This window comes from Protopterus annectens, chromosome 17.part0 (genome assembly GCF_019279795.1).
Source record: "Protopterus annectens isolate FY-2018-M chromosome 17.part0, PAN1.0, whole genome shotgun sequence".
NCBI lineage: Eukaryota > Metazoa > Chordata > Ceratodontiformes > Protopteridae > Protopterus > Protopterus annectens.
The window spans coordinates 704533333-704559586 of NC_056751.1; the positions used below are offsets into that span (position 1 = coordinate 704533333).

General features: G+C 39.3%; 1 protein-coding gene across 1 annotated transcript in view; it reads right to left on the reverse strand.

Moving 5' to 3' along the window:
* The window catches only part of LOC122791242 (nuclear receptor subfamily 1 group I member 3-like), a 421797-nt gene that overhangs the window by 61905 nt on the left and 333638 nt on the right, over positions 1 to 26254 (reverse strand). Inside the window, exon 7 of the mRNA XM_044058907.1 lies at positions 18696 to 18812. Within this exon, the coding sequence (XP_043914842.1) occupies positions 18696 to 18812 (117 nt within the window). The remainder of the gene's footprint in view (positions 1 to 18695; positions 18813 to 26254) is intronic.

A 26254-nucleotide genomic window follows, 5' to 3' on the forward strand; every position in this document is an offset into this window, starting at 1 on the left:
CACAGGAAACCAGTATAAACATTCACTTGAAGCTAGACAGCAAGGGAAGGAACAGGAAACTGTGGAAACTCTGATGCAGTCAATGTTGAGGAGTGATAGGCCAGTGAGTTCCCATATGACAGAGCAACAGATGGCACAGATGAAATTGAAGAGAATGTGCTGCAGGAAGATGCTATAGAACTTTCTATAGAATGCCCGCAGGAATTGGAAAACAAGGGATGTGCCCTCAGGGTGGATGAAAATGAGCTAAGAGAACAATTGTTCGATTTAATAGACATCGACAGATATATCAAGATCAATGAAACAAATAGACTGCAGAAGGTTAATAAAACCCCGAAAGTCAGAAGTCTGATAAAACAAATGAACACAGTAATTAGGACTGTCCACAGAGATCCATGTGATATAACAGAAGAAAACAGGATATATTACTGTGCAGCTAAATTAATAACTGATAAAGTTCTACCACAAGAACACAGGGTAGAGAAAGAAAGGAAGGGGAGAAGTTGAATACCATCATGGAAGTATCGGACAGAGAAAACTATAAAGCAATTAAGACAAGGAATGTCACTGTTAGAAGACTATAAAAGAGGGAATAGATCAACAAAAACACTAAGAAAGATAGATATGATAAACGCAATGTGCAGTATTAGAACATACCAGGATCTATCATGCACTGTTGCAAATAACAAACTAAAAATCTCAGCACAGAGAAAAAACTTAGACGATACACAGATAAATATAAAGGAAAAGTACAAAATAAACAATTTATTGATGATCCAAAAAAGTTCTATAGAGAAGTGGGAAACAAGGTAAAAGGAATTGAAAGACCACCAACAAAAAAGAAATAGATACAGGTTTGGAGAAGTATTTATGAAGATCCTGTGGAACATAACAAAGATGCTAAATGGATAGAAAAAGTTACAGAAAGAATAAGAGGTTTACAGGTACAGGATATGAAATAGGATGAAGTAACAGCTAAAGAGATTGAAATAAAGTTTAGAAAAGCCTTAAACTGGAAAACCCCAGGTCCAGATGCAGTACTTAACTTCTGGTTAAAAGTATTAACATCTTTGCATGAAGATTTAGCCATGAGTAAGAACTATTTATATGTGCAACCCAAACAGACACCAACCTGGCTAACAACAGTAAACACAATGCTCCTACTTAAGAGTGAACCTGCAAGCTACCCTAAAATTTATAGACCAATAACTTGCCTTCTGACGATGTATAAACTATACTCTGGAACTGATGCCGACAGAGTCTATAGTCATTTAGAAGAAAACTCAGTTATGGCAATAGAACAAAAGGGCAATAAAAGAAAGTCATATGGAACAAAGGATCATTTGCTGTTAAATAAAGTCATAGTGGAGAACTGTAAAAAGGGGAAGAATTTAAGTATGGGATGGATTAACTACAAAAAAGCATTTGATAATATCCCTCATCCATGGATAAAAGAGTGCTTAAAACTGTATAAGATATACCCTACACTGATCGACTACATTACAGTAACCATGAAACAGTGGCAGACCTCTTTGCAATTAAGCCATGATAAAGGACACATTATTATTCCAGGGATATAAATCCAAAGGGGGATATTCCAGGGTGACTCTCTGTCACTGCTGCTATTCTGCCTTGTACCTTGGCCTTTGCAGTTCATTTGTTCATTTACCAAGGTTTTCCCTGATTATTTTTGGTTATTCTGCCTTGCCCTTAACCCATTAAACTGTCTACTTAACAGCTTAGGCTATGGCTATAATTTGGCTCCTAGAAAAAAACAAAGTTTAAAGACTTCTCATGTTCTCTTTGTCAATTGCAAGTTGTCAAAACGTTTTCAGATGAATTTGGTCTTGATAAATGTGCACAAGCAACCTTTAAAGCAAGAAAACTGCAACACCAAGAAAACATCAGTTTGGGACAAGAATGTGATACAAAAGAACTTAGTAAGAGGGAGTTTATAAATATTTGGGAATTGATGAAGGATCAACAATAAAACATAAACAAATGCGAATAAAACTTAGTAAGGAGTACTTTAGAAGACTTAAATTAATTCTGAAAACAACGTTTACATCTAGGAACAAAATCCAAGCTATAAAACAATTTGATCTTCCCCAAATGTGTTGGATAGATTAGCTAGGAAAACAAGAAGGATGTTTCATGCTCACCAAATGATTTATAAAAATCAGTGTATACCAAGATTATATATTCCTCGTTCTGAAGGAGGGATGGGCCTCCTTGAAATTGATTACATGTTCAGATCTGTAATCATGGGACTCCACACATATCTGCTGATCTGACAAGACCCAAATGTAGTGAAAGTTTTGAAAGATGAGAAGAATATATCTAAGATGACTTCCCTGCTTAATCTAGCAGAAGCATATTGGCATGAAGCAGGAAGAGAAACCACATCACATGTGGATAAAAATCAGGCAGCAACTGAATGTGCCAAAAAACAAAAGAAAGAATATAAGGTGACGGACTAGATGAGAAGGCAAGAAATGTGGAAAAAGCATAAATTTAGTTGCAAGTATAGAAAACTTCTGGAAGAACCTCATGTTGATCAGGAATGAATGCAGGAATGGTTAAGGAGAGGCAAATTCAAACCAAGAGATAAAAGGTTAATATTGGCGGCCCAAGATAGTGGGCTACGTACACATTGGTTTACAAAATCTACTGAACATGTGGGAGAAACAGACAAATGTAGATTTTGCAAAACAGAATGGGAAACAGTTGCACACCTCATTGCTGGTTACGACATACTAATGGCAGAAAGACTGTATACTGAAAGGCATAATAATGTGGCGAGACTGTTGCACTGGGGATTGTGCAAACATTATAGTACTGAAGTTGCTGAAAAACACTGGAAATATGAGCCACAAAGCATCATACAAAATGATGAAGTCTATACATGGGATCATCCATTACCAACAGTTCAAAAGATAGATGCTAGAAAACCAGATATAGTGGTCCAGGCAAAGAAGACAAAAGTATCATTGATCATTGAAATTACCATACCCAGTGACTATAGTGTCCAGTGTACAGAGAGACACAAAGTCATAAAATATCAGGATTTGCAAGCAGAAAAAAGAGCAATGTGGAAGAAAGACACCCAGATAGTTTCAATAGTAGTAGGCGGAATGGGTCTTATAAAAAAAGAGTCTACAATCATATTTAGATATGCTATCAACACATGTAACTACATATGAATTTCAAAAGGAGTCATTACTGGGCACATTGCAGGTGCTGTGAAAGCACTGTTGGCTGACATCAAATAGTGAAATAATACTAATTTCATGAACTTTAATCGTACTTTGACTTAGGAATGGGGTCCATTCCCATCATAGTATTAGAAACCCAAATGATTTGGAGAATTTAAAAGGGAGAAACCTGTTTTTGCATTATTTAGTCAAAGTATTTGAGCTTTAGTTTTACTGTCAGGCCTTCCAGTGAACATTCTGGATTTTTTTCCCTTGACTACAGAGTGGTTCAGTCTTCTAACATAAGTTTAGCTATTTCAATATTGAGCAATAAACCAACTCTTGCACTTTGCACTTTGACCTTTACCTACAAGTTCTTCTACTCTTCTTCACTTTCAGCCATTAGAATGATGCCATCTGCATATCTGAGGTGGTTAATATTTCTCACAGCAATTGTTATTCCAGAATCTTATTCATTTAACCTATCATTTTTGCATTACAGATTCAGCATATTCATTGACTAAGAAGGGAACAATATGCAGCTTCCCGTCCCTCCATTTCTAATCTTGAATAAGTGAGGTTTTCCATATGTGGGTTTAACTGTTTCTTCTTGTTTTGCACACATAGTCTTCGGGAGGCAAACAACTGGACCCCATAGCCCCATTTCTCTAAGCACTTGTCAAAGTTTTGATGGTTCACACATGCAAAGGCTTTATAGTAGTCAGTAAAGCAGAAGCAGATATTGTCTTGAGTCTTCTGTTACCCAGCAGATGTTGGCAAGTTGATCTCTGGTGCCTCTGATCCTTCAAAAAATGGGATCCTGTTAATCCATTGACAGCACTTTTCTCAAGTGCTGCAGAATCGATTGGAAAAGAGCAAACCAAGTTTCACCAACAATTGAGTTTTCATTTTTCTCCACTGTTGCTTGACTCCCCTACAAAAATGCTTATCTCCAAGATTTGGCAAAACTCTTTTTACCATTTCCCTGTTGATAGGTCAGCACTCAGTGAATGTGCTCTCGGTGGGTTTACCTGTATCCAAAAAAAAAATAAAATAATAAAAACAGCTCATACATCTGTCATTTCTCACTCCACATACAGCTTGAGTCTAGCTTGCAGGATGTTGAGCATTATCATACCAGCATGGGAAACAAGTGCACTTGTTCAGTAATTTGAGCACTCCTTAGCAAAGCACTTTTTTTTGGAAGTGGAATGTAAGTTGAGCTTTTCTGACCACTGGTGAGTTTTCCAAATTTGCTGACAAATTCCAAGCAGCACTGTAACAGTTTTATTATACAGGATTTTAAGCAATTCAGCTGGAATTCCAGTACTTCTTAAAATCTTGTTAGGAAAGCTTTCTAGGGCCTATTTAACTCCACTCTTACTTCAGTGATTCTTGCTTTAGAGCAGAGAACATACTACCAAGCTTCAGTCATATTATATGTTGTTGTTTATATAGTGCAATGTAATTTTTCTCCAAGGGTCTCCACTGAATATGGGTATTACCCAGTCAGACTTCCCTGGTAAACAAAGACAAATATATAAACAAATAATAAATGTTAAGATCCTTGTTATAGAGTTCTTCTGTATATTCCTGCCATCTCTTCTTAGTATCATCTGTTACGTCTCTCCCATCTTTGCCTTTTCTTGTGTCTAGTTATACTTGGAAGTGTCCCCAATGCTGATTTAAATGTGTTTTTTTATCTATCCTTGCTACTATCTGAAACTCTGCAGTCAGTTTGATATATTTTTCTACCTCCATTGCCTTTTGCTGTCTCTCTCTGTCTCTCTCCTCTGCCACATGTAAAGAATCCAGTCATCCATTTCCCTTCATAGCCTTTTCAGACATTTTTTGTTGTCACCTCCTGGACAATATCAGAATCTTCTGTCTATGATTCTGTTCACCAGGTATAATCCCGTAACTGTATTCTTCATCTCTACTACATATCCACTAGGAATATTGTTGAGCTAGCACCTCACTTGCACAAATGTTTTTATTATTTTCTTTAATTTAATCCTAAACTTTGCAATAAGGAGCTGATGATTTGAGCCAAAGTCAGCTCCAGGCCGTGTTTTTACTGACTGTATAGGACTCTTTCATTGGTGGCTGCAAAGTATATAGCCAATTTGATTTCAATACCTACCACCTGCTGGTAGCCATGAGTAAAGCTATCTCTCAGGTTGTTTAAAGAAAGCGTTTGCTATGACCAGTGACTTATGTTGGTAGAAGTCTACTGGTCTATGTCCTGATTTATTCTGTATATCAAGACTAACTCTGCCTGTTATTCTAATTGCACTTTAATCCACTCAGCTTCCTCCTCATCAGCATCTGTATTTGGAGCATCAACTTGTGCATCTGTAATGTAGAATGGCTTACCTTGTGGTCTGATTAAGATCATTTTGCCATCCTTTGTGGGGTTTTATAATGCAGCACTGATTTTGACACTCTTTTAACTATGACGGCTGCACCATGTTTCTGGAAGATTCTTAACCGCTGTAGAAAAGGTGATGATTATCTCAAGTATAACGACGAATTCCTGTCCATTTTACTTCACTAACTCCGAAATGTCAATACTTATTCTTGCCATCATCCTTACTACAAATTTACTGTAGTTCGTAGTCCTTACATTCAGAGTTCCGATGGTGTATAGCTCTTTGCAGCTTGAAACTTTCCTTTTATCTCAGAGCATCTCAGCAGATGGATGTCCTTTCAGCTTTAATCCATCTGCGTCATAAACTCCAGCACTACTTGTCCTCTGATCTTCCCCAGTGGTATGCTGATCACCTTCAGACATGAGGGACTCATCCTCCAGTCTCTGCTTGCCTTTGTCCATGGGATTTTCTTGATAAAAACACTGGAGGGGCTTGCCATTACTTTTTCCAGTGAACAAGCTTTAATCTGAGGTCTCTGCCATGACTTGCCCATCTTTGGTGGTCCTAAACAGTATACCTCACAGCTTCATTGAGATACACAGGCATTTTTACCACAAGTTAATGGTCCAGAAATGGCTCAAGGTATAATATTGTTATTTTTTTTCCAAAATGGTTAACTATCTATTTTTGCTTAATGCTGTTATTTCCTGAATCGTTTTGTGGGATGCTGACCAGAAACAATCAAGAGTCAGGAGAGGGAGAGGAGCTACACTCTGTGGGTAGGGGCTACAATGCCCAAACTTCCTAGTGATGCAGCCATTCTGAAATGGCACAGGAAAGGAAAGGATAGTTGCTTGATGTCTCTAATGTTAAGCAACAGAGAAGGGAATCTGATGACATTAAAGAGTCCTTCCAGTTTTAAATTACGTTGAATTAAAACATTATATAATGGATTTCATGTCTTACTTCCTTTGAACTGTTAAACTTGAAAACACAGACCATTGATTTGACAGTTTCTCCAATATTTTATTCACTTGAAGCAACTGATGTCTGACAATCACCCACCTAGATTTGCAAATCCTTTAAAAACACCAGAAGTATTGTTCTTTTATTTGTTTATTTATTTAGACATACATGGAAACATACATACTTTAGGGATATTTTGTGAACTTATTAGGAATATTCAGAAGGGCGGCCACGGTGATGCAGCCATTACCGTTGTCACCTCACATCAAGAGGTTCTCTGGTTTGATCCTCGGCTGGGGTGTCTTCTGTGCGGAGTCTGCATGTCCTCCCTGTGGTCGCGTGGGTTTCCTCCGGGTGCTCCGGTTTCCTCCCACATCCCAGAGACATGCTGTAGGTGGATTGGACACTCTAAATTGGTCCTAGGTATGAGTGTGTGCATGTGTGTGCCTTCTGTGGAAGGTTGGGTGCCGGGCTGGCAACTCAACACTGTAAATACTCTACTGCCAATCATGAGCGGACAGGTGATCTGCTGTGGCGATCCCTAACCGGGAAAAGCTGAAAGAAGAAGAAGATTAGTAATATTCAGAAATAAGCAGCACAATTTGTTAAGGAAAATAACACTGTGAGTGGCAACAAGCAGGGAAGGAGAAATTCAAATACACATATTGCAATCGCACAAGGCAAACAGCAGAACATGCACTGCATGCAAGTGACTGCATAATGTAAATGAGTGTCAACACACTAATGATCGTAGGATGTGTGCAAATAATGAAAGCAAACATGGCAGAGTGGGTCAGAAACGTATACAATTTGCAAAGAAAGCCATGAAGCTCTGTATTTTGTTCACCAACATTTGTCAGTGTACAGATTTATCACTTTCCCCTATGATGCTTGGAAGGGCACCTAGTCTACCCTCTCAACATATGTTCAAGGCCAATTTTGAAGTCAGTGTTCATAATGTTATGTGTCACTGTCCTCCCGCTAATGAGAGGGTTTGTTAGGAGTTGACATGCCATCAACTCCACAAATGGAACATAGTTTACCACACCATGTTGACAGAGATATATGTGAATTGGAAGACTGGTGCTGTCCTCACATGAGATCTAAGAGGATATATGGAATGCCTATCCCAGTGGACAGGAAGGCTTGTATGTCATTAACCATTCTTGCCATAAGAAACTTTCAGTGTTCATATGGAGACACACCAGGAATTTGGCAAGCCATAGTCTCATGAATCCTACAACAGTTCCTAGATAGCTCTTAAAGGTAGCAAACAAAAGATCTACTTCTATGCAGGCATTCTATGACAGCCCAGTCCCTAAGGTCCTGGGAAGCACTGACATCACCTATCAAGGTTTCAACTGTTTCACTTGGCATTCAGTATATAATTTGGAAGGGTTTCCACTCCTTTAACAGTCACATGGTTTGCAATGGGATGATGACTCCTATATACAGCCAGGACAGAGGCAGATATGCCATACTGCACCACTGTAGCATAGACAGAGAACATCACTAAATGTGAGTTTGGAGTGATGAATTCTCACTTAAACTGCCTGGATACAGCTGTCCATGTACTACAGTGTGCTACTGAGATGTGTAGCAAGATATATGTGGTGCATGTAATGCCACATAATATGATGATAAGAGAACAAGTAATGCAAGGAGAGGCCATAGCACTGACTGACATACACGTGCTATAAGTGGGGAGGGGAAACCTGGTGCGAGGCAGAGTCAGGCCTAATATACTGTGGCACTGGTAAAGAGGTGGCATCTGGCCCACTACTTTGAGTCCTGATAAGGCAAACACAGAACAAAGGTGTTATGTGTGCCTTTTGACATCCAGCCTATGCAGTAAGGAGAATGGAGTGGCCATGCTGTGCATCAGACAATACTATATCTACATGAGCCAGAGGGGCGGGGAAACTACACTGTTTACAATCTGCTCAGGTCTGGAGGGACAGTGGCACAGGACAGCAATGTTAGCATAGGTGGAAGGACCATGGGTGGTGTCTGCTGTAAGTCTCCACGTAACTGGATGGTTGTGGGTAATGAGGGATCATGTCCTCAGGTGATGGTATGGAATGTTCAGGAGAAGAGTGCTGGCAATGTGTTCTATGTATCCCTGTGCAGTCACATCGGAAAGCGTGTAGTCTGGGGAGGCTACAGCTATTTGGCCTTAATGCAGGAATGCTGCTGTGTCCCCTGCTGAGTGGTCATGGCAGGTGAGTGGCTGCCACTATGCCTTGTCTGGTCAGTGGTATGGGCTTTTTGGTTGGCATCTATTGGAGTGCACCATTGTGGAATTCCATTAACCTAAGTGGGATAGCAGGTAGACCATGGAGATGGACATTGTCCACATTCACGTGATCATTCATGGCCAGGGCTGGAGGCCATGGTGAAATCAGATGAGTGTTGTTCATCTCCACATGAGCTGCTATGCCCAGGAGTGGAGTCAGTGTTGGAGCTAGAAGAATGTCATCTACATTATCAGTCATGGCCATGGTTAGAAGTTGTGGTGAAGCCATCTCTCCATACAAAACAGCTATTTCCAGCTGTGGTATACAACTGTCCCATAGCTTGGTTACGCCTACATTTACAAAGATCTGCAAGGATCCACTATTGGCTGCCAAGTGAGCTGTCATTCCCTGCAGTATTTGTAGGTATTTGTAGAGGCAGTGGGCATATTCCTGTAGGCTATGTTTTGTATTAACCAGCTCTGACATAGTTTGATTAATAGTCACAGCCCTACATATTTGCTTGTTGAAGCCTAGGGCAACACTGACATCAAGGAATAATGGTGATTAAGGGTACCAATAGACACCAGTATGCTATGCCCCCATGCCATGTGAGCACACTTAAGAGGCTGTCTGTGTTTATGTTGCCAATAACCCACGTGTAGAATGCATATGCGTTGGACATCCTTTACTAAACACAGATGATGCAGGAGGGCAATACTAGGCTTCTGAAGTCCATCAGCTGTAGGGGAGGGGGATGTTCCTTCCATTTGCAGTGTTGATGATAGTACTACTGTCTCCACAAATGGTGCCATGACCACAGTGCCATCATCATCATCAGCCTCTACAGATGTGCTAACCTTGGGCATGCGCACAGTTGTACTTCCAGATCCTCTTCTAGTAGTATCTGTAAAAGCATACAGATAATTTAACTGCATATGAGCGGGTGCATTTGAGACTCCCATCATGCTGCATCACATAGACAGCTGCATGCCTGGAATACACATAACCTATAAAAACATACATACATATCTGTTTCTAAAGGATGTGTCTAGTGCAGGCTCGATGTCCCTTAGTGTCAGAAATGTGACATGTTATGCATGAGTATACCGTTGAGCTGCTAAGCACTGTTTGCTTGTAATTACATGTCACAGAACCAACCTGGTACATCCCTCACAAACATGAGGCCAACATCAAATTATAATAGGGGCATTTTGGGGGCCTGTGGCTTCTAGGGTGCCCATTACTGCATAGAAAAACCTCAGTAATGTGATAGTTTGCTCTTCTTCCAAAATGCTTGCTGAAAAATCAGTCCTCACTTACTTGCTACCTGTATTATTCACTGCTGAGATGTAGAGTAAAAGAGTCACATGAAATCCAGAAGATCATAGAGCTCATCACAGAAGTTCTCCCACTCATATCCGATAGCATTATTGCTTCCAGGTTTCCTGCACTTTGCAGGCATCTGTAACTCTACACATGAAACTAGTCCTACCCTCTCATCACTTGATTTGAGCAACCCTCCCACAAACTTACTGTTCTCTTTGTCAAATTATTTTATTCATAAGTTGCAACTTATGATTAAAATAATGTTATGGGAAAAAAAAACACTTGTATTTATGGCTGGTTAGCTACACACGGAGGTAAGCACAATAAGTTTTGAAAATTAATTTATTTAATAAGTAAGTACTAGGCAATCAGTTTGCAGATTATTACATGCCCAGCCAATAATTAGATAGTGACCAAAGGTGAGAATCAAACCTTGTAACTTGTGAGGAAAATGCCTTAACCATTACTCAAATACCCACCTTTAAATACTAGACAATTATTCTGCAGGTTATTACATACCTAGCCAATAACCACATAGTGACCAAAAGTGAAAATTAAATCCTGTACCTTGTGTCTGTGAGGTAAGCACCTTAACCATTATGACAACCCCTCTTTTTGTAGTAGTAGTACATGCAGAGCACAAAATAAATGAAAAAGGTGCAGTGCAGCTCAATCTGACCAGAGTCATTCATATTAAATCGTACTAGGCAGTTCTTGACTGCATTTGATTGGAGAGTGAGTGTTCATTTAGATCTCCCAGTGCCCAGTCTGGTTGGACTTTACATTGGTTTTGTAATTCAAAAGCAGAAGGTTTGCACAGAGACCAATCAGGGGTGGAGGGGGTGCTATCCTTACAGAAGTGCTCCAGGATTGAATGACTGACTGACCTGCAAACAATCTGTAAGTTAAGAAGTAAGCTCTTAGAATGAGTTAATTTGGAGAACAACTGGAATGTACAATCAGCTGGTGGGAAAAAAAAACAATGGTTGAATGTACTGTGCATCAGAAGTGTTAACTAAATGTTTGGTCATTACTGAAAGGCTATATACTTTTAAAATAAGACAGGAAGGATCATTTTCTTTCACTACTTCTCCCTTCTGGTGGAGCACAGAAAACAAAAATGGAACATTCTGTTTGGACTGCTGAAAATTTTACCAGAGTATCATGCTTTTATCATAGTTTATTTTTGTTAACTGCATATTGTGTCGGTATTCTTTCAGGTCATCAGTTCATTATATGACAATATCTAGTTTTACTTTAAGGATTTTGTTGAGGAATCTTGCATGATCAACTATTCATCAATAGAAGATTTAAACATTAGCCTGGGGATGCTTTATTCTTTGTAGGCATGTACCAAAATAATCAAAAAAATGTGTTCTTGAAAATTCTTTCCGGATGCTCACATCCCATATTTAGTTTTCAGTTCCAGCCTACACACACATAAAATTGTGGAAAATTATGTCCATAATATTTTGTAATGTTCTCTGTGTTCAGGCTGTGATAAAAGCAGAGGACATGACCACTATAAAACAAGAATCGATACAACTTGGGGCGAGGGATACACTGTATGTGTTCAGAAGCAATTGGTTTTATACATTCATGTTTCCATAATTTCTTTCATTTTTCCTCATGATCAAACAACAGACATATACTCAAAAAGTGCATATATTCGGTTGGTGATAGGATGTGTGTGAAAAAAATGACCAATAGCATGGCTTGTCCAAGGCAAAGTAAGAGTGTGTGTGTGTGTGTGTGTGTGTGTGTGTGTGTGTGTGTGTGTGTGTGTGTGTGTGTGTGTGTGTGTGCGTGTGTGTGTGTATGTGGGTGTGTTTCTACATGACACAAGTTGAAATATATTTTTGTGTCTGTTATTCCTTTTACTTGAACAACTAGATATCAGTGGTGTGCAGAGCAAAAATGCAGCTTTTTGTAATGGGTACAGAGGTAACCTACTGATGAAAGTAATTGCGTACTGAGGAAACAACTGTTTAAAATGGATTAGAGGTACTCTGTTGATGACAGTGACTGAATTCTAATGAGGTGACCTAATATATGTGTGAGAGTGTGTGTGTGTGTGTGTGTGTGTGTGTGTGTGTGTGTGTGTGTGAGCATTCAGGGGATAGTTACACTGTGTGTAACTGATTGCAGTGAGAGGAAATACATTACTGTGGCCATTATTTATTTTTTTACTAGATCAGAATCAGACATCTGAGATGTGCATTGCAAATGAAGTGGTGTTAATTGCTTTACTATACAAATATAATTTAAAGCTATCAGATAGGTCAGTATATGGTTAAAATGATCAGGAAGGTGAATTCAAAAGAACAGGCATGTCTGTAATAAACAACAGGGTGTTATGGATTGAAAACAACCGCGGACCCAAGATACACTTAACCAACCACTGCATGAGGCCAATTGTAACCTGTGCTGCAAGTTTCTGCATTTACAGCTTTGATATTCTGGGATGATAGTAATGCCCATGGTCATGTGTGACTACAACAAGCTGATGTGCTGCTGTTTTACATATCTGGCATTTGCCACAACTCACACGGGACATCCCAAACAAACACTTGGTAGTCTCAACAAGATCAGTTACCAATTCTAATCCACTATCAAAAATTAATGTTGTGTCAGTTTTACAGAGAGTGTAAGGAACTGCTAAACCTCTGTCAGCTGATGATGCTTTGTGGTTTGGCCTTAGTACTTGACCTATGTGCATCTTTATCCTGGGATACAGTTGAGCAAGCAAAGGTGTTTAAACTGAATGACACCCAGCCATAAAGAAATGTTGAAAACACTTTTGGTGATCCTTGAAGCTGCACTTTTCTTAACTGCTGTGAAACCTTAGAGTTGTTATATATAAGATGGGTTGTGTAGGGGGCTCCTGTCCATAGATGGTGCAGGCGCCCCTTCAAGAAAACCTTATTATAAAAATCACTGAAAGTGCTTTTGATCATTTATTTTTAGCCAACCATCATTTGATTTAAATGTATTTGGTCACTTGACATGAATATCTGTATTCTATGCCCTCTTCTTTGCATGTACAATTTTGTTGATGACCCTACAACACATCTGCAGCATTGTTCAGTTGTGTTCCCACACAGCAGTTATTTGCTACACCTTTATCCTCCAACAGGATTCCCTGCTATGAATGCACAGGGCCTGCAGCAGTCAGCAGAACATAATTGTCCAGTGGGGTGAATTTGTTCGTGTACTGTCATTCTTTGGACACCTTGACAAACAGCTTCAATACAGCTATGGGAACACCCATGGAAAACTGACTGCATAGAGGACTACCCACACTGGGTTAACACCCACCACCTCACCCCCCTGACATCTCTGTGGTGGATACTGCCTTGTGCAATGGTATGATATAACTACTGTGATACTCTACCAGACAGTGCTATGTGTGGGCCTGCAGTCTACATACATTGTTCCTTACAGCAGTACATACAGCACAGCATTTACCCATTGAATTGAAGGTTCACCATCCCCTTCCACGTAGGTATGCAGTATATCCTTCTCTCCTTGGATCTCCACCTCTAACTAGTATGTTAGTTGTATTTCCTGTTCCCTTTAGATGTAACAGCTGTCTCCCACAAAGGACAACACTTGGTCATTATTGAACACTGAGACATGGATTAATGTTCCCCTCACTGTGACCTTTACAATTATAAAGCCCCCATCCTGCACTGCAACATGCCCTGTCCATTCCCTGCAACCTTGCTATGTTGGCCACTTCTGCCCCAACACAGGCTGACATATCTATGTCAAACTCAATGCTGTGTTAGCATGCAGCAATCTCTAGGGTGGGACAGCCATGCACCCATAAGATCTTCCTGTAATTTGGTATGCATTACCATTACCCCTGTCTGTTCTGAGCTTCCCCTGAATGTTGGATTGATCTAATATCCTCTGCCTTCTGAAGTCTATCAATCTCTGCAGAAGTGTGCTCTCTTGTAGAATTGTGAGCACAGTGTTTATCTTGCTACAAATGGGCTCACAATATGGTGATTACACTAATAAGGTGACTTAGTGCAGTGTTCTCTGATTTGTTCCAATAATGGAATGTGCTATCAGCCCTATTCTACACTACAAGGCCTGGTCTGTATCATGCATGTGCAATGTCACTAACCGAAGGGTGAGTAGTTGTGTGCTTCAACTCTGTTATTATATCCTTCTAGCGTGTTAATAACCATAGATATCTCATAACCCAGCTGACTGCCATGGCCATGCTTGGGAATGTAAGTCATAAAGGGCATGCATGGCTATAGAGACTGGGTGTACAGATGTTGCCCTGCCTTATACTCATACCTCTCAGCTATCACTGATTTTTCAGAATGTCCCTGATTTTGATTCATATGTTGCCCTGTCTCTTGTAAAATTTTGAATTTTCTGGTAAGCCACCGAGGACTGCAGTCAGTCAATAATGCCAGTCATTACAGTTTCATACTCCTTATTATTCAGAAAATGCATGTTGATGCAAAACTTGAATTGTCTCTGATGTTGGACCTTTGGTCCCCCATTATTTTTAGCTTTGTCCAGAAGGTCTGAGTGAAGAGGTTGAGAGTTGTGCCTGTACTACTGATCAAGTGAATGGTGCACCCAGAAACGGGAATCCCACGACTGCACTGACTGTTGATCTATTTCATGTGGAATCTACAGCAGGTGGCATTATGCCCCAGTTAGCACATTCACTTCTGGATGTAATTTGATGATTGGACATGGCCTCTGCAGGATATATCAGGGTCCTGCATGGTGTGAATGGGAGACTAAGATCTTTCTGCACTTATCTCATACATGGCACATGGTGCCTGTTGGGGGACATCTATGAAGGTCCCCTGTATAAGGTTGATGTACTCACTTGCTAGTGTGGTGAACAATGCCACTGGCATTACTGACTCCAGTAAGCAGTGCCAGCTGAAATGTAGTGATCTGAATGGGTGCCACCAGTGAGAATAAGAGACTGGGGACAAACAGCTTCTGTATTACAGTAAGAGTTCATTTTGTTTTGCTATGGAGGACACAAGTGATGTCAGCTACAGAGGTGATTGACTTCTGGGTTAGTTCTCCTCTAGGATGGCTTGGCAGGCTGCTCTACCCCACCATAGTCCCCATCATGCTGTTTTCCTTCCTAGTGTATCACTCACCCTCCCCTATTTGTTGTCCAGTCCTTTATACCACCAGTTGTCCACCTATCCACCTTCTATCTGCATGCATCACTCTCCACTGTGGATCCCCCTTTTGTATCAACACTTACCATTTATACTCTTTGTCTGGGTTATATGTTTGTGTGTTCTCTATGCCTATGCTTTCATCCTTCTCTACCCTTCTACTAAAAAGGGTACCTGTTCCACAAAAAGACATACTCTCCTTTCCACACCCCATGCCAATGTTCCATTTTCTCTGTCCTTGTATGTGATTCCCAACTTGCTGTTCCTCTTTTGTGACTGTCACATCACCCCATTCCTTTCCCATATGTAAAATAAAAGCATCTGGCACCATACTGTACATATTTCCAGAATTTTGCAGAACACCCCTGATTTGGCCTCATAACTCTGTCCTGCTCCTCAGTAAATTTTTGAATTTCTGGTAAATCGCTGAGGATTATAGTTAGTCAATCACACCAGAAATTAGAGTTTCATAGCTGTTAATGTTCAGAAAACATGTGTTAATGCAAAAACCTGTTGTTCAATTAACTTTTTAAGTGAATTAAAGTAATATTTAAAAATAGTCCATGAATTTGGACCTTTGCCCCAATTATATTTGGCATTGTCCAGAGTTTTGAGCAAAGAAGTTGAGAAGTCTGTGTGGCACTTTGTTGTGCCACCTCTGTATCCCCTTTCCCCTTCCAGTTGGCAAAGATGGTTAAGATTGTGAGCTGTAGTTCCTGTGCTACAGAGTTTGATTCCCCTCAGGTCTCATTAGCATACAAGTCACTTAACCAGGGGACTACCTGGTTGACAAATGGGTGTTATGTTATGATATTATTATTATTATTAACCCTTGTATAGGCTCAAAGCTGTGCCCGTGTAGTTTATATATAGGACACTTTGATGTGCTTGTGAAGATGCACTGCACTGAGTATGCAACCAGAATGCTTATGGCTCAAGGTCACATGACTCTTGTATTCTGGTCTAATGTCTTGCATGGTGACTAGTGTTTTCATGACTGCGAAACTCATCATATGGTACTCCCCCTGGCACCATATGGCACTCCCCCTGGCACATCCACACTAGATCATGAGGATGCATATCTAGTAGTCATTGGGCTGTGTTGCTCAATGCTGACTGTACTATTTTCGATGCCATGGTGTTAATGGCCCAAATAACCCAGGTTTTCATTAGTGGTTTGGATGTCTGAGGTGCTGGCAGGGAGGGCTGGGCATGCCTGTCTGAGGAGGAAGAGTAATTTACATACAATCCATGGTAATGACCAGGGATGTAGTTGTGAGTGTGGTCAAAATAGAGCAGTAACCTTCAGATGTACCAGGTAACCACAGGGGTGAGGTGAATGAGGTTAGGTCATAACAAACTCTCCACAGCAGTAGGATGATGGATGGTCCCAGGTCACCAGTAGGATTCTCATGAGCACCAACCTTAGAGAAGAAAGTCTGGGGATGATTAGGAGGGGTGCGTAGACCCAGTGAAGGACTGGGGCACCATGATGACTGATAGTCAGGACCACATGAGAGGGGAGAAAAAATGTTGACTGAATTATTTACCCTGTTATAATTGCATCTTAATTCTTTCTGAACTCCTCATCTTGTTGTGTTACAGTGGTTAGCATTGTTGCTTCATAGCAAGAAGTTCTCCAGTTTGTTTCTCGGCTAAGTTGCCTTCTGTATGGAGTCTGTATGTCCTCTCTGTGTTCACGTGGGTTTCCTCATGGTGCTCCAGTTTCCTCCCACATTCCAAAGACATGCATCTGGAGCGGTTCTTCCCAGGCCTCCACTGAAAATGGGCTGTGTCCCAGTCAGACGTTCCTGGTAAAAAATGTTAAATAAATAAAAAAATAATAAAAATGGTGAGCTGTACTCCATCCAGACAATAATAAGAACCTCTGTGAAGAGCTTAAAAGGTAGAAGATGGATCACAAAGAATTGCTAACTTAGCCGAAATATTACTAAATGAGTTTGTCATAAAAGTTAGAAGTGCAAAAATATAAAGATGTTGAGAATATTAGGATGCATACAAAAACATTAAAACATATAAATATGAAGTCATCTCGAAGTGCTGACTGCATTTTCTAAAATGTAGCCAGAAGGTATTGGCTATATATACTTTGTCCCATTTAAAAGTTTGAAGGGAATGCTGGGTATGGAAGTAATACAGCACATTACAGAAGAACACACCAATGTCTGACCCCCGTTCATCAAGCATTTTTTATTAAAAAGAAATAAACTTTTTTTCACTAAAGTATCCTGCATGGATTACCTATTTTCTCTTAGATGCAGCAATTGCAGGCCTTGTTAATTAATCTATCAGAGCTGTTGGAGAGGGCAGTTCCTGCATAAGGGTGCTGGTAGATTTGTCTCTTAAAAAACAGATGCTTTATCTTTTTTATATTTCACTGAATTCACTGTTTTGTTCACTGAATTGTTCAGTGTGTATATTTATCAGTAAACAGGTGTTCGTGAATATTGCTTTGATGGATTGTATTTTGACTATTAGTTACACTATGGATATAAAATTTTAAACAAAGACTCTACCAATAAGCTCTGAAGTTATACAGGTGAACCAAGCTCAGCAGTTATAGAGGCAAGCTGAACCTAGTTCCTTCCAACAGGCCCAGAAGTTATACAGACAGGCTGAAATTGCAATTTCTGATAAGCAGTGAGGTTAAATTGGAAGGACACAATATCTCCTTATTTTATTCCTTTCAGTGTTGATTAATTTTACAGAATCAATTTCCTGTAGATGACAGCTCTGTCTAACGCAAAATTAATGAGGGCATATCTGTTGCTTAACCATTTATGTGCTGATTCCTACGTAGCAAGTGGATTAGTGCCTACTGAGCAGTAGGGATAAAAATGTTATGGTGTATAATCAAAACTCATTTTAGGAAGCAAACAATGCTTTGTTTCCTTTGACAGTACCACTAAACAAATTCACTGCTTATATAAATATCAGTATAAAATAAGTGGGTAAAACAGTACATTTACTGTATACTTCAGTCAACTGTCATTCAAATATAGAAATATAATTCAGCAATGCTTGTCTGTAACTATTTTTTTCCATGTGGGAATTTGTTAAAAAAAGTTATTGTTAATATATGTGACATTCTGAACATCATTACATCTCATAAGAATCTCCATAATGCTGTCGTTTTTAACTGAAGTTTTATTTAGCTATGTATCCTTATTCTGGTATAAGTATTTTCTGTCATTTAACATAAACGTGGTTCTGAAATCCAGCAGTTTGCAAATTAAATTAATGTGAGATACATCTCAGAGTTCATTAAACATGAGCTGTCGTTAATATTTGTTGTCATTGCCTCGGTACATTTGTCATGTAGCACTTGAATTGTTCATGCACAATTTCTAAATTTCTCAATACAAAATGGAAGTCTACCATAGAAGATGATGAATGTTACTATACCTGGGGCAAAGATGGCGAGAGCTGCCATCAGGGCATACTCAGCTACAGAAAGTTCCAGGGTTCGCAGGTTCTTGTGGAACTTAATGACTGGCTCGATGAACCACAAATGGCATCCAACTAAAAGGGAACAGAATATGCAAAATAAGGCAAAAATATATTAACAAAATGGTCTTATGACAGGTACCTGTTCAACTCTCAAAATATGAAGACTCTAAGTAAATAGCCATTTGTATACATACTGCTGGGGTGGCTGCCACAAAGAGTTTGACATGGATATAAAGGGGTAGGGTGTGCTTCATAGACAGGTAGGGGAGCACTTGAGGACTTCACAGCTGACAATGGCATAATCGGTTATGATGCCAAAGTTACACATGTAAAATGTGAAGAGATAAAATGTATTTTTATAGAGTAGATTACCTAAATAATAAATTATTGTATATTTCATATTCCATATGAAATTTCTGTATTTTTTTCATGAGGACATTGTTTTGTTGCGCAGCTACACATAACGTTTGCCTTCATCTTTAACAGTCCCCAGTATTATTAACATGACTTTTAATCCTGATTTCTCCCCTTTACGTACACACTGGCATATCTCACTTTTGATGATCTCGCCACCTTCTTGTCATCCTTGAGCTTAGATATAGCGTAGTGTCCTAGAATCATGCCCTGCCCCTATTTACGATATTGGCACCTTGTCTCATAAATTACCCACTACTTGCTGCATGGATTCTTCACCTTCATGGGTGATTAACCTTACACAGCATGGATTTCAAAGTCTAGTAGTGAGATAGGGGTTGTGTGGAGACAGTTACCACATATTGTCAGAGTTTGGGGCTGGTTGCTCACATCTGAAACCCCTACTAGTTACCCAGTGATACTGTCACGACATACCCACTCCTACCAGTGTCTTTACAGATGTCTGTGACGACTTGCTCATCACGGCACATTCCAAATATATGCTTCTGGTTTCTGTTGGAGGGGCTGCTGGACATGCATCCATCCTACCTCCCTTCTCCATGTGAGAGAACTGGTCATCATCCACTCAGGTAACCTTTCCACAGTCCAGATGTATTGTAAAGCTCAAATCATTAATGATGCAAAAGGGTACAGTGACTCTGAGCCATCAGTTAGCTGCACCTCACATGCTTTAGTCTTGAACTATAGAGTAATACATGCTCATCGATTTACTTATGTTTATCACTTTACTGTAATTCAGGCAGAACAACATTGCTAGGAAACCTCATTTTTCATTTTCATTTATCTTTGTATTATCTACGTTATATGTTTCACCAGACTGGTGTTTATCTCTGTCTGGTCAAATGATGTACCTAAAATTAACTCTTACATGCACTGTTTCTTCTTAGAAGCTGATTATTAAGTGAAGCAAATAAATACAGAAATACTACTGAAATATTAAGATTCAATATTGACATAAAAGGAATGTTTTGAAATTTAGTAATCTTTTATCATGTATCTCCTGTCATGATGACTGACTCATGCATATATACTATGGTTAAACACTTTTGAGTCATATAAAACTGCACACCTTGGTACGTTTGTGCTTTAACACCATATGGTGTTTATTTCCAGGTCTTTCTACAATGCAATTTGTAGAATGACGATTCACTTACCTTGGATGGACCTCCTGCATAGCTGCCAACTTAGGAGCAGAAAAAGATTACCGTTTCTAAGGACTTAACTTGCTTGTGATATCAATAGGACCTGCTGGAGATACCCCTTCTTTGCAACATGTTCCCCATTCATGTGAAGAAGAGTTCATCCCTGACCCTGTTCATGCATAACATGGATAAGTGGATGGGGAACCAGAAATTCACTCCTGGTTTGACAACTATGTCACTATTGGCCAGAGGCAACCTATAAATGTATCATCACCGCAAGCCCCCCACTTACACTACAAAGTTACCTAACTTGTCAGACACTTGGGATGCAAGGCTAGGCTTAAAAAAGCCCCAGCGTTCATTAGCATAGTGCACCTATGAACGTATGAACATATGATATAGCTTTAATATCTCCTGAGGGAAGCAAAACCCTCTGTTGAAAAAGCGACTTGTTGATCCACCAATGATTGACACATATATTGAAAACAACAAACATTGATCCACAAAGGACCCCCCCCCCAAAAGAAAAGCGCACAATGTTTTTTTTGTGGGGGGGGGGGCAAGATCCATGTGCTCTGACAAACTCTGTTAATTATATATACCAGCTCTGGGATCACATTACTGTGGGAAAAAGGCATATTCCACAATTCCCACCATTCTGAGATCTTGTACAGACAAGGTTGATACATTTCAATTAGCTGATTTTTGGTCACCTGTACTGACTCTGTCATATGTCGACAAGTTGCTTTTTCAACAAAAGGTTCATTTACCTTCCTGATAAAGTATTCATTAGGCTTATAGGACTGATGTGCTCTTTTAGATGACTTCCTTTTTTTTCTCTGCACTCCAATTGCATGGGTACAAGGTCTCTCTGTTAGTCGGTTTTTCTGGCTGCAAATGACATTCACCACGGGCAGTAGTTGTCATTTAGATTGCATGGTGGTGCACCATATTACATTGTTCAGAGACAAGGCTCCAATTAAACAGTGTAATAGGAATTCAGTGCATGACATTCATTCATTTATTCATTGATAACCTGCTTTAGTCTTTTACTGAGATGCAAGGATGTCAAAGACTCTCTCTATAATCACTGCATGCAAGGTATAGAAACCACTCCTGGACAGGGTGCTCATCAGTTGCAGAATGGACACACACACACACACACACACACACACACACACACACACACACACACACACACACACACACACACACACACACACAAACAAGCGCACACTCACATATATGCCTGTGAGTAATTTAGTATGCCAATTCACCTACTGCATGTTTTTGGTAGTTGGGAGGAAACTAAACCACCCAGAAAAACCCACATGGAGGTAACCAGGACACATAGACTCTGCAGAGAAAAGACCCAAATGGAGACTAGAACTTAATAACCACTTGCTGTGAGGCAGTAGCACTAATCACTGTGCCACAGCACCACCCTATCAGAGAACTAATATTCAGCTTCTTTTTTACCACCATACCATATTGCAGTGTGTACATGTGGGTCACTTGCTGTTACCATTACCCCCACAAGCAGCAGCAGAAATAATACCTGTCAGTTGTAATGTTATTACCTTAACAATCAATGTCCACAGTATCAGTATGCAGCCTTGCTGGCCATTCACAAGGCATCACATATAGGTTACGCCCAGGGTTATCAGCCTCTAATTACCCAAGATACCTCATTATACAGTTGTCATAAATGCAGCTCAGACTTATCTGTCTCATATGCAGGACCAGAAGATGCTGTCATCATCAATTTGCATCACATTCATATATCATTTATTAGCTCAAAACAACTCTACAAGTCACCAGAAAAAGAGTCAACACAAACTTTGTCATAATAAGGCTAATGTAACAACACTAGCCACACAAACTAACCAAATAAATAGCATCAAAAAATAAACACTGAAGCAGTGGAATTAAGAGACAGAGTACTGTAAGTAAAGCAGAGATGGTAATTAAGTTATCCATCTACTGTTATGCTCAGTGATTTACACAACTGTACTGTATATCATGTCCGATCATGGCTTATGAAGGGTTTACCCATAGCTAATGTATTCTGGTCATAAAGGCAAAGCATGAACTACCAACAAGTCTGCTCTCCATAATCCTGAATAATCTACACCCAAACATGGTGTACTGCTGTTATGCAGTGATATTGTTTAAACAAGAAATGTGTGTTACTTTTTAATGTCATTATGTGATGGGCCTTTATTTTGCTTGTAGCTTTTTACATTAATTTAGCAGTTCACACAGCTTTTTCTTTCAATGCAGAAACAGACAGGTCTGACCATGCTGACTCTGCCCTTAAAGTTACAGAAACAACATAAAATGTCAGAGTTACTTAATTTGATATAGGATTTAAGATTTCCTTCTTTACTGGTTTGGAGCCTGGTGCATTATTTCCCTAATTATTATGTATCATGTTGGCAAGTTTAAAGATGCAGAGGTTATAGAGGTTTATGGTTAAGTACTAGGCTAGATGCCTTTGCAGGCCATTTAAAGCCAAGCCAATTTCCATCAGTGCTGAGAATCAAACCCTATATCCTGTGTTTATGAGATGAGCACCTTAAACATTATGCCAACATCAACTCCCCCTAAAAATACAATGAATATACCAAGGATTGAACCCAGCACTTAATACGTGCTAAGCACGCCCTCTACCATTGAGCTACATCTCTCAATATATATATATATATATATATATATATATATCTATATATATATATATATATATATATATATATTATATATGTATATATATATTTTATATATATATATATATATATATATATATATATATATATATATATTATATATATATATATATATATATATATATATAATTAATGCAGTTGATGTCAATTAAACCAAGCATGGTGTACTTAAAGGACACGATTTGTTAAAAGTAATTTTTGTAGCAAAGGGAATTTTGTTTTAGTTAATATATAGTTTTAGCTTGTCACTTTTAGTTTCTTTGCTGAGCTGCATGAAAAGAATGCAGCCCTAATATTTTATTTTGGTAGCTGCAGAGATTTCTGCTTTATTATGTACATTGATTTACTTTCTATGGCAATTCATGTGTATTATGTGGGAACCTCTGATGATTGCTTTACTCCAAACAGGATTTGCATTTTTAAATATTAAATGGTGTCCACTTAATATTGTCTTTATTTCTGTTTCTACATTCTTAGTAAATATTTAAGTAAAAAGCTATATGCCTACACTGTGAGAGGATACACTAGCTAACTTTGCCTTCAGAACTTAAGTAGTATAGCTGTCTGTGACAATGTGAGGTATTGCCAGCTATGTTAGGAGAAGTAGGGCCACATCACAGCTAGCTGGAATTTACTAAAGAATTATATGTTATTTGAATATCAAACTGATTTATACAGATGCTTGTGTTGAAAATGGATTTGTAAAGTTGCTTGTGTTAAAAATGTATCAACAATGTGCCTGCGGGACAGAAAATAAATATACATGTACCAACAGTGGGTCCTGACTTTATTGTAAATGAATTAAATATATATGTGTTAACAGAGGATACCACAAGAAAAGAGGTTAAGCTCAGCTCAAACTAACTTTGGGAAAATAGTAAGAAATTAAATTAAATTACTGGGTCTAGGCCATAAAGATGTTATCTCAGTTTTGAATGAAGCCAAAGTCACAATGTGTGTAAAAAGCATGGTTTGTTAGTCACTGTAGGAGGAGTAACATTTTGTAATTGTTTTATTACTTCCAGAAGCTGCACCAAGATTTGAGCAATGCTCTTGTGTGTGTATTATTGACATGTAGGTGCTAAATCCTGGCGGTTTCTAGCAATGGGGGGTTGCATGAGAACCAGAATTCAGATGACCATACGCATGTGATGTAATTCTGTACAGAAATAATGTTTTAATAATAGGTGAGACAGAAGTCTTAGGGCAGTCTGTTTCTTGGAACCTGACATAGAAGGATCCCTCAGCTACTTCACCTTGCCTTGCTCTACTACGTAAGTAGGAACAGTAATTCTCTAGATCAATCAGGAAAATATAGTCAGAATAGTTAAGTATTGTTTTTCTGTAACTATGTGAATATTTCCAGCTGTGTTATTTTTAATATCTCCAGTGATTGAAACTCTGGTGTTTACTGTAAATAGATATTTCATATTATCATTTTCTTTTATTATTAATTATTAAATATTTTTAAACTTTTCATTGTGACTGGACCTTTAGAGAATATTTTAACCCTTGAGAGTACTTGTATCTATTGGTGATACTGTGGCCATTCCTGAAGCCTTGCTGTTTGGTCAACATTACCAACTATATTAATAATAATTTCACTCAGTATAATTGGAAACCCTTGCAACAGCCTTAGGTAGTTGGCTTTGTAGTGTTTGGTGGCAGTGACAACTACCTTATAGTCTGGGCATAAGGATACACAGTGGGTAAATCTGTGCAAGCCTTTCCCAGGTGTGTGTGTGTTTGTGTGTGTGTGTGTGTGTGTGTGTGTGTGTGTGTGTGTGTGTGTGTGTGTGTGTGTGTGTGTGTGTGTGTGTGTGTGTGTGTGTGTGTGTGTGTGTGTGTGTGTGTGTGTGTGTGTGTGAAAATCAAATCTCAAAGTGTGTGTGTCAGCTACTTGGAACAGGGACATGGACTGGTTTCAGAGAGAGAGTGCTGGAAGACTTGGCTTGGACACTTGGCTGAGGACTTAACTCTACAGCTGTGCCACTGGGGAGAGACAGAGAGAGAAACCCAGACCCCGGGCTTAGTGTGTTCCCTGTGTGCTCTTAAGGGAAATTGTGCTTGATGCAGAGACCTGCATCTGGAAATACTGGGTGTATCCATTTTTGTTCCAAGTGATTGTCCCTTTCTAGCGTCAGTGGTGAGGACTGTGGCTCCTTGATTACTGGCCCAAAGTGGGAACATCACACTGTCTTTAGCCTTAAACCACCAATTCAATTTGCAATATTTATAGGTTCATAGATGGTTACTAGGTTGTCAGCCTAAAAGCCATTTTAAGCCTAACCAAATTTACCCAAATTTATCAAAATATTGCTGATATATTAATATCCCAAGGAATTTTCTGAGTTACGATGTAGGCTTTTACATATCAAGTGATCACAGGCTGACCCCATTCACAGTAAACATATGTGCCAAACTAGGAGTAAATTTATGATTTCTCATCCATTGGTTCAAGTTGTATATGGTTAAGGATGCACTTTGCCTCACATGGCTGGGAAGCTTGTTCCAGAGAAGGGGTAATCTTTGAATCACATACCTGTCCCTCCAACATGTCCTGTTTATGTTGCAGGTAATGTTTAGGGCCTTAGAATGGGTATTTCTGATGCTATTTGTTTTCCAAATATGAACCAAATCTATCAGTGTGGGATCAGAGGGTACCCTGCAGGTCAGGCATAGATTGCGATACAGCAATCAATAGGAGACCAAGCACAGAGATAGGGCTTTGAGGCAGCTAGCATAGTATGTGTTTCTTACTCCCTGTATTCTTTTTGTGAGGAACCTTTGTGGTCTGTCAATCTGCCTCAAGTGCCTGGTCAGTTACATGCCAAAGGGTGCATTATACTCAATGACTGGTGGTATGATAGCCAAATACAATGGAGCAATAACTTCCTTGGACCTCTATTCCATGCCCTTACTTACAAACTATCAAACACACAACAGTCTTCTCACCACAGTAAATACATGGTGGTCAAAGGTCAGGTCACTGTCAACATGCATTCCAAGATCCCTGACCACTATTGTCAATGTGGTACTTTCCAGGGATGGCCTTCTTTCCAAAGGGTTCTATCATATATTGTTTTGCATAAAGTTTAGTCCATGGCACCAGTTGTTTGTCTGAATCAGGCCCTCTTGAACAGTATCTGTGACTTTAGGGGATTCGTTGACCATGCTTAGTTTGCAGCCATCTGCAAAGTTTGATCAGCCA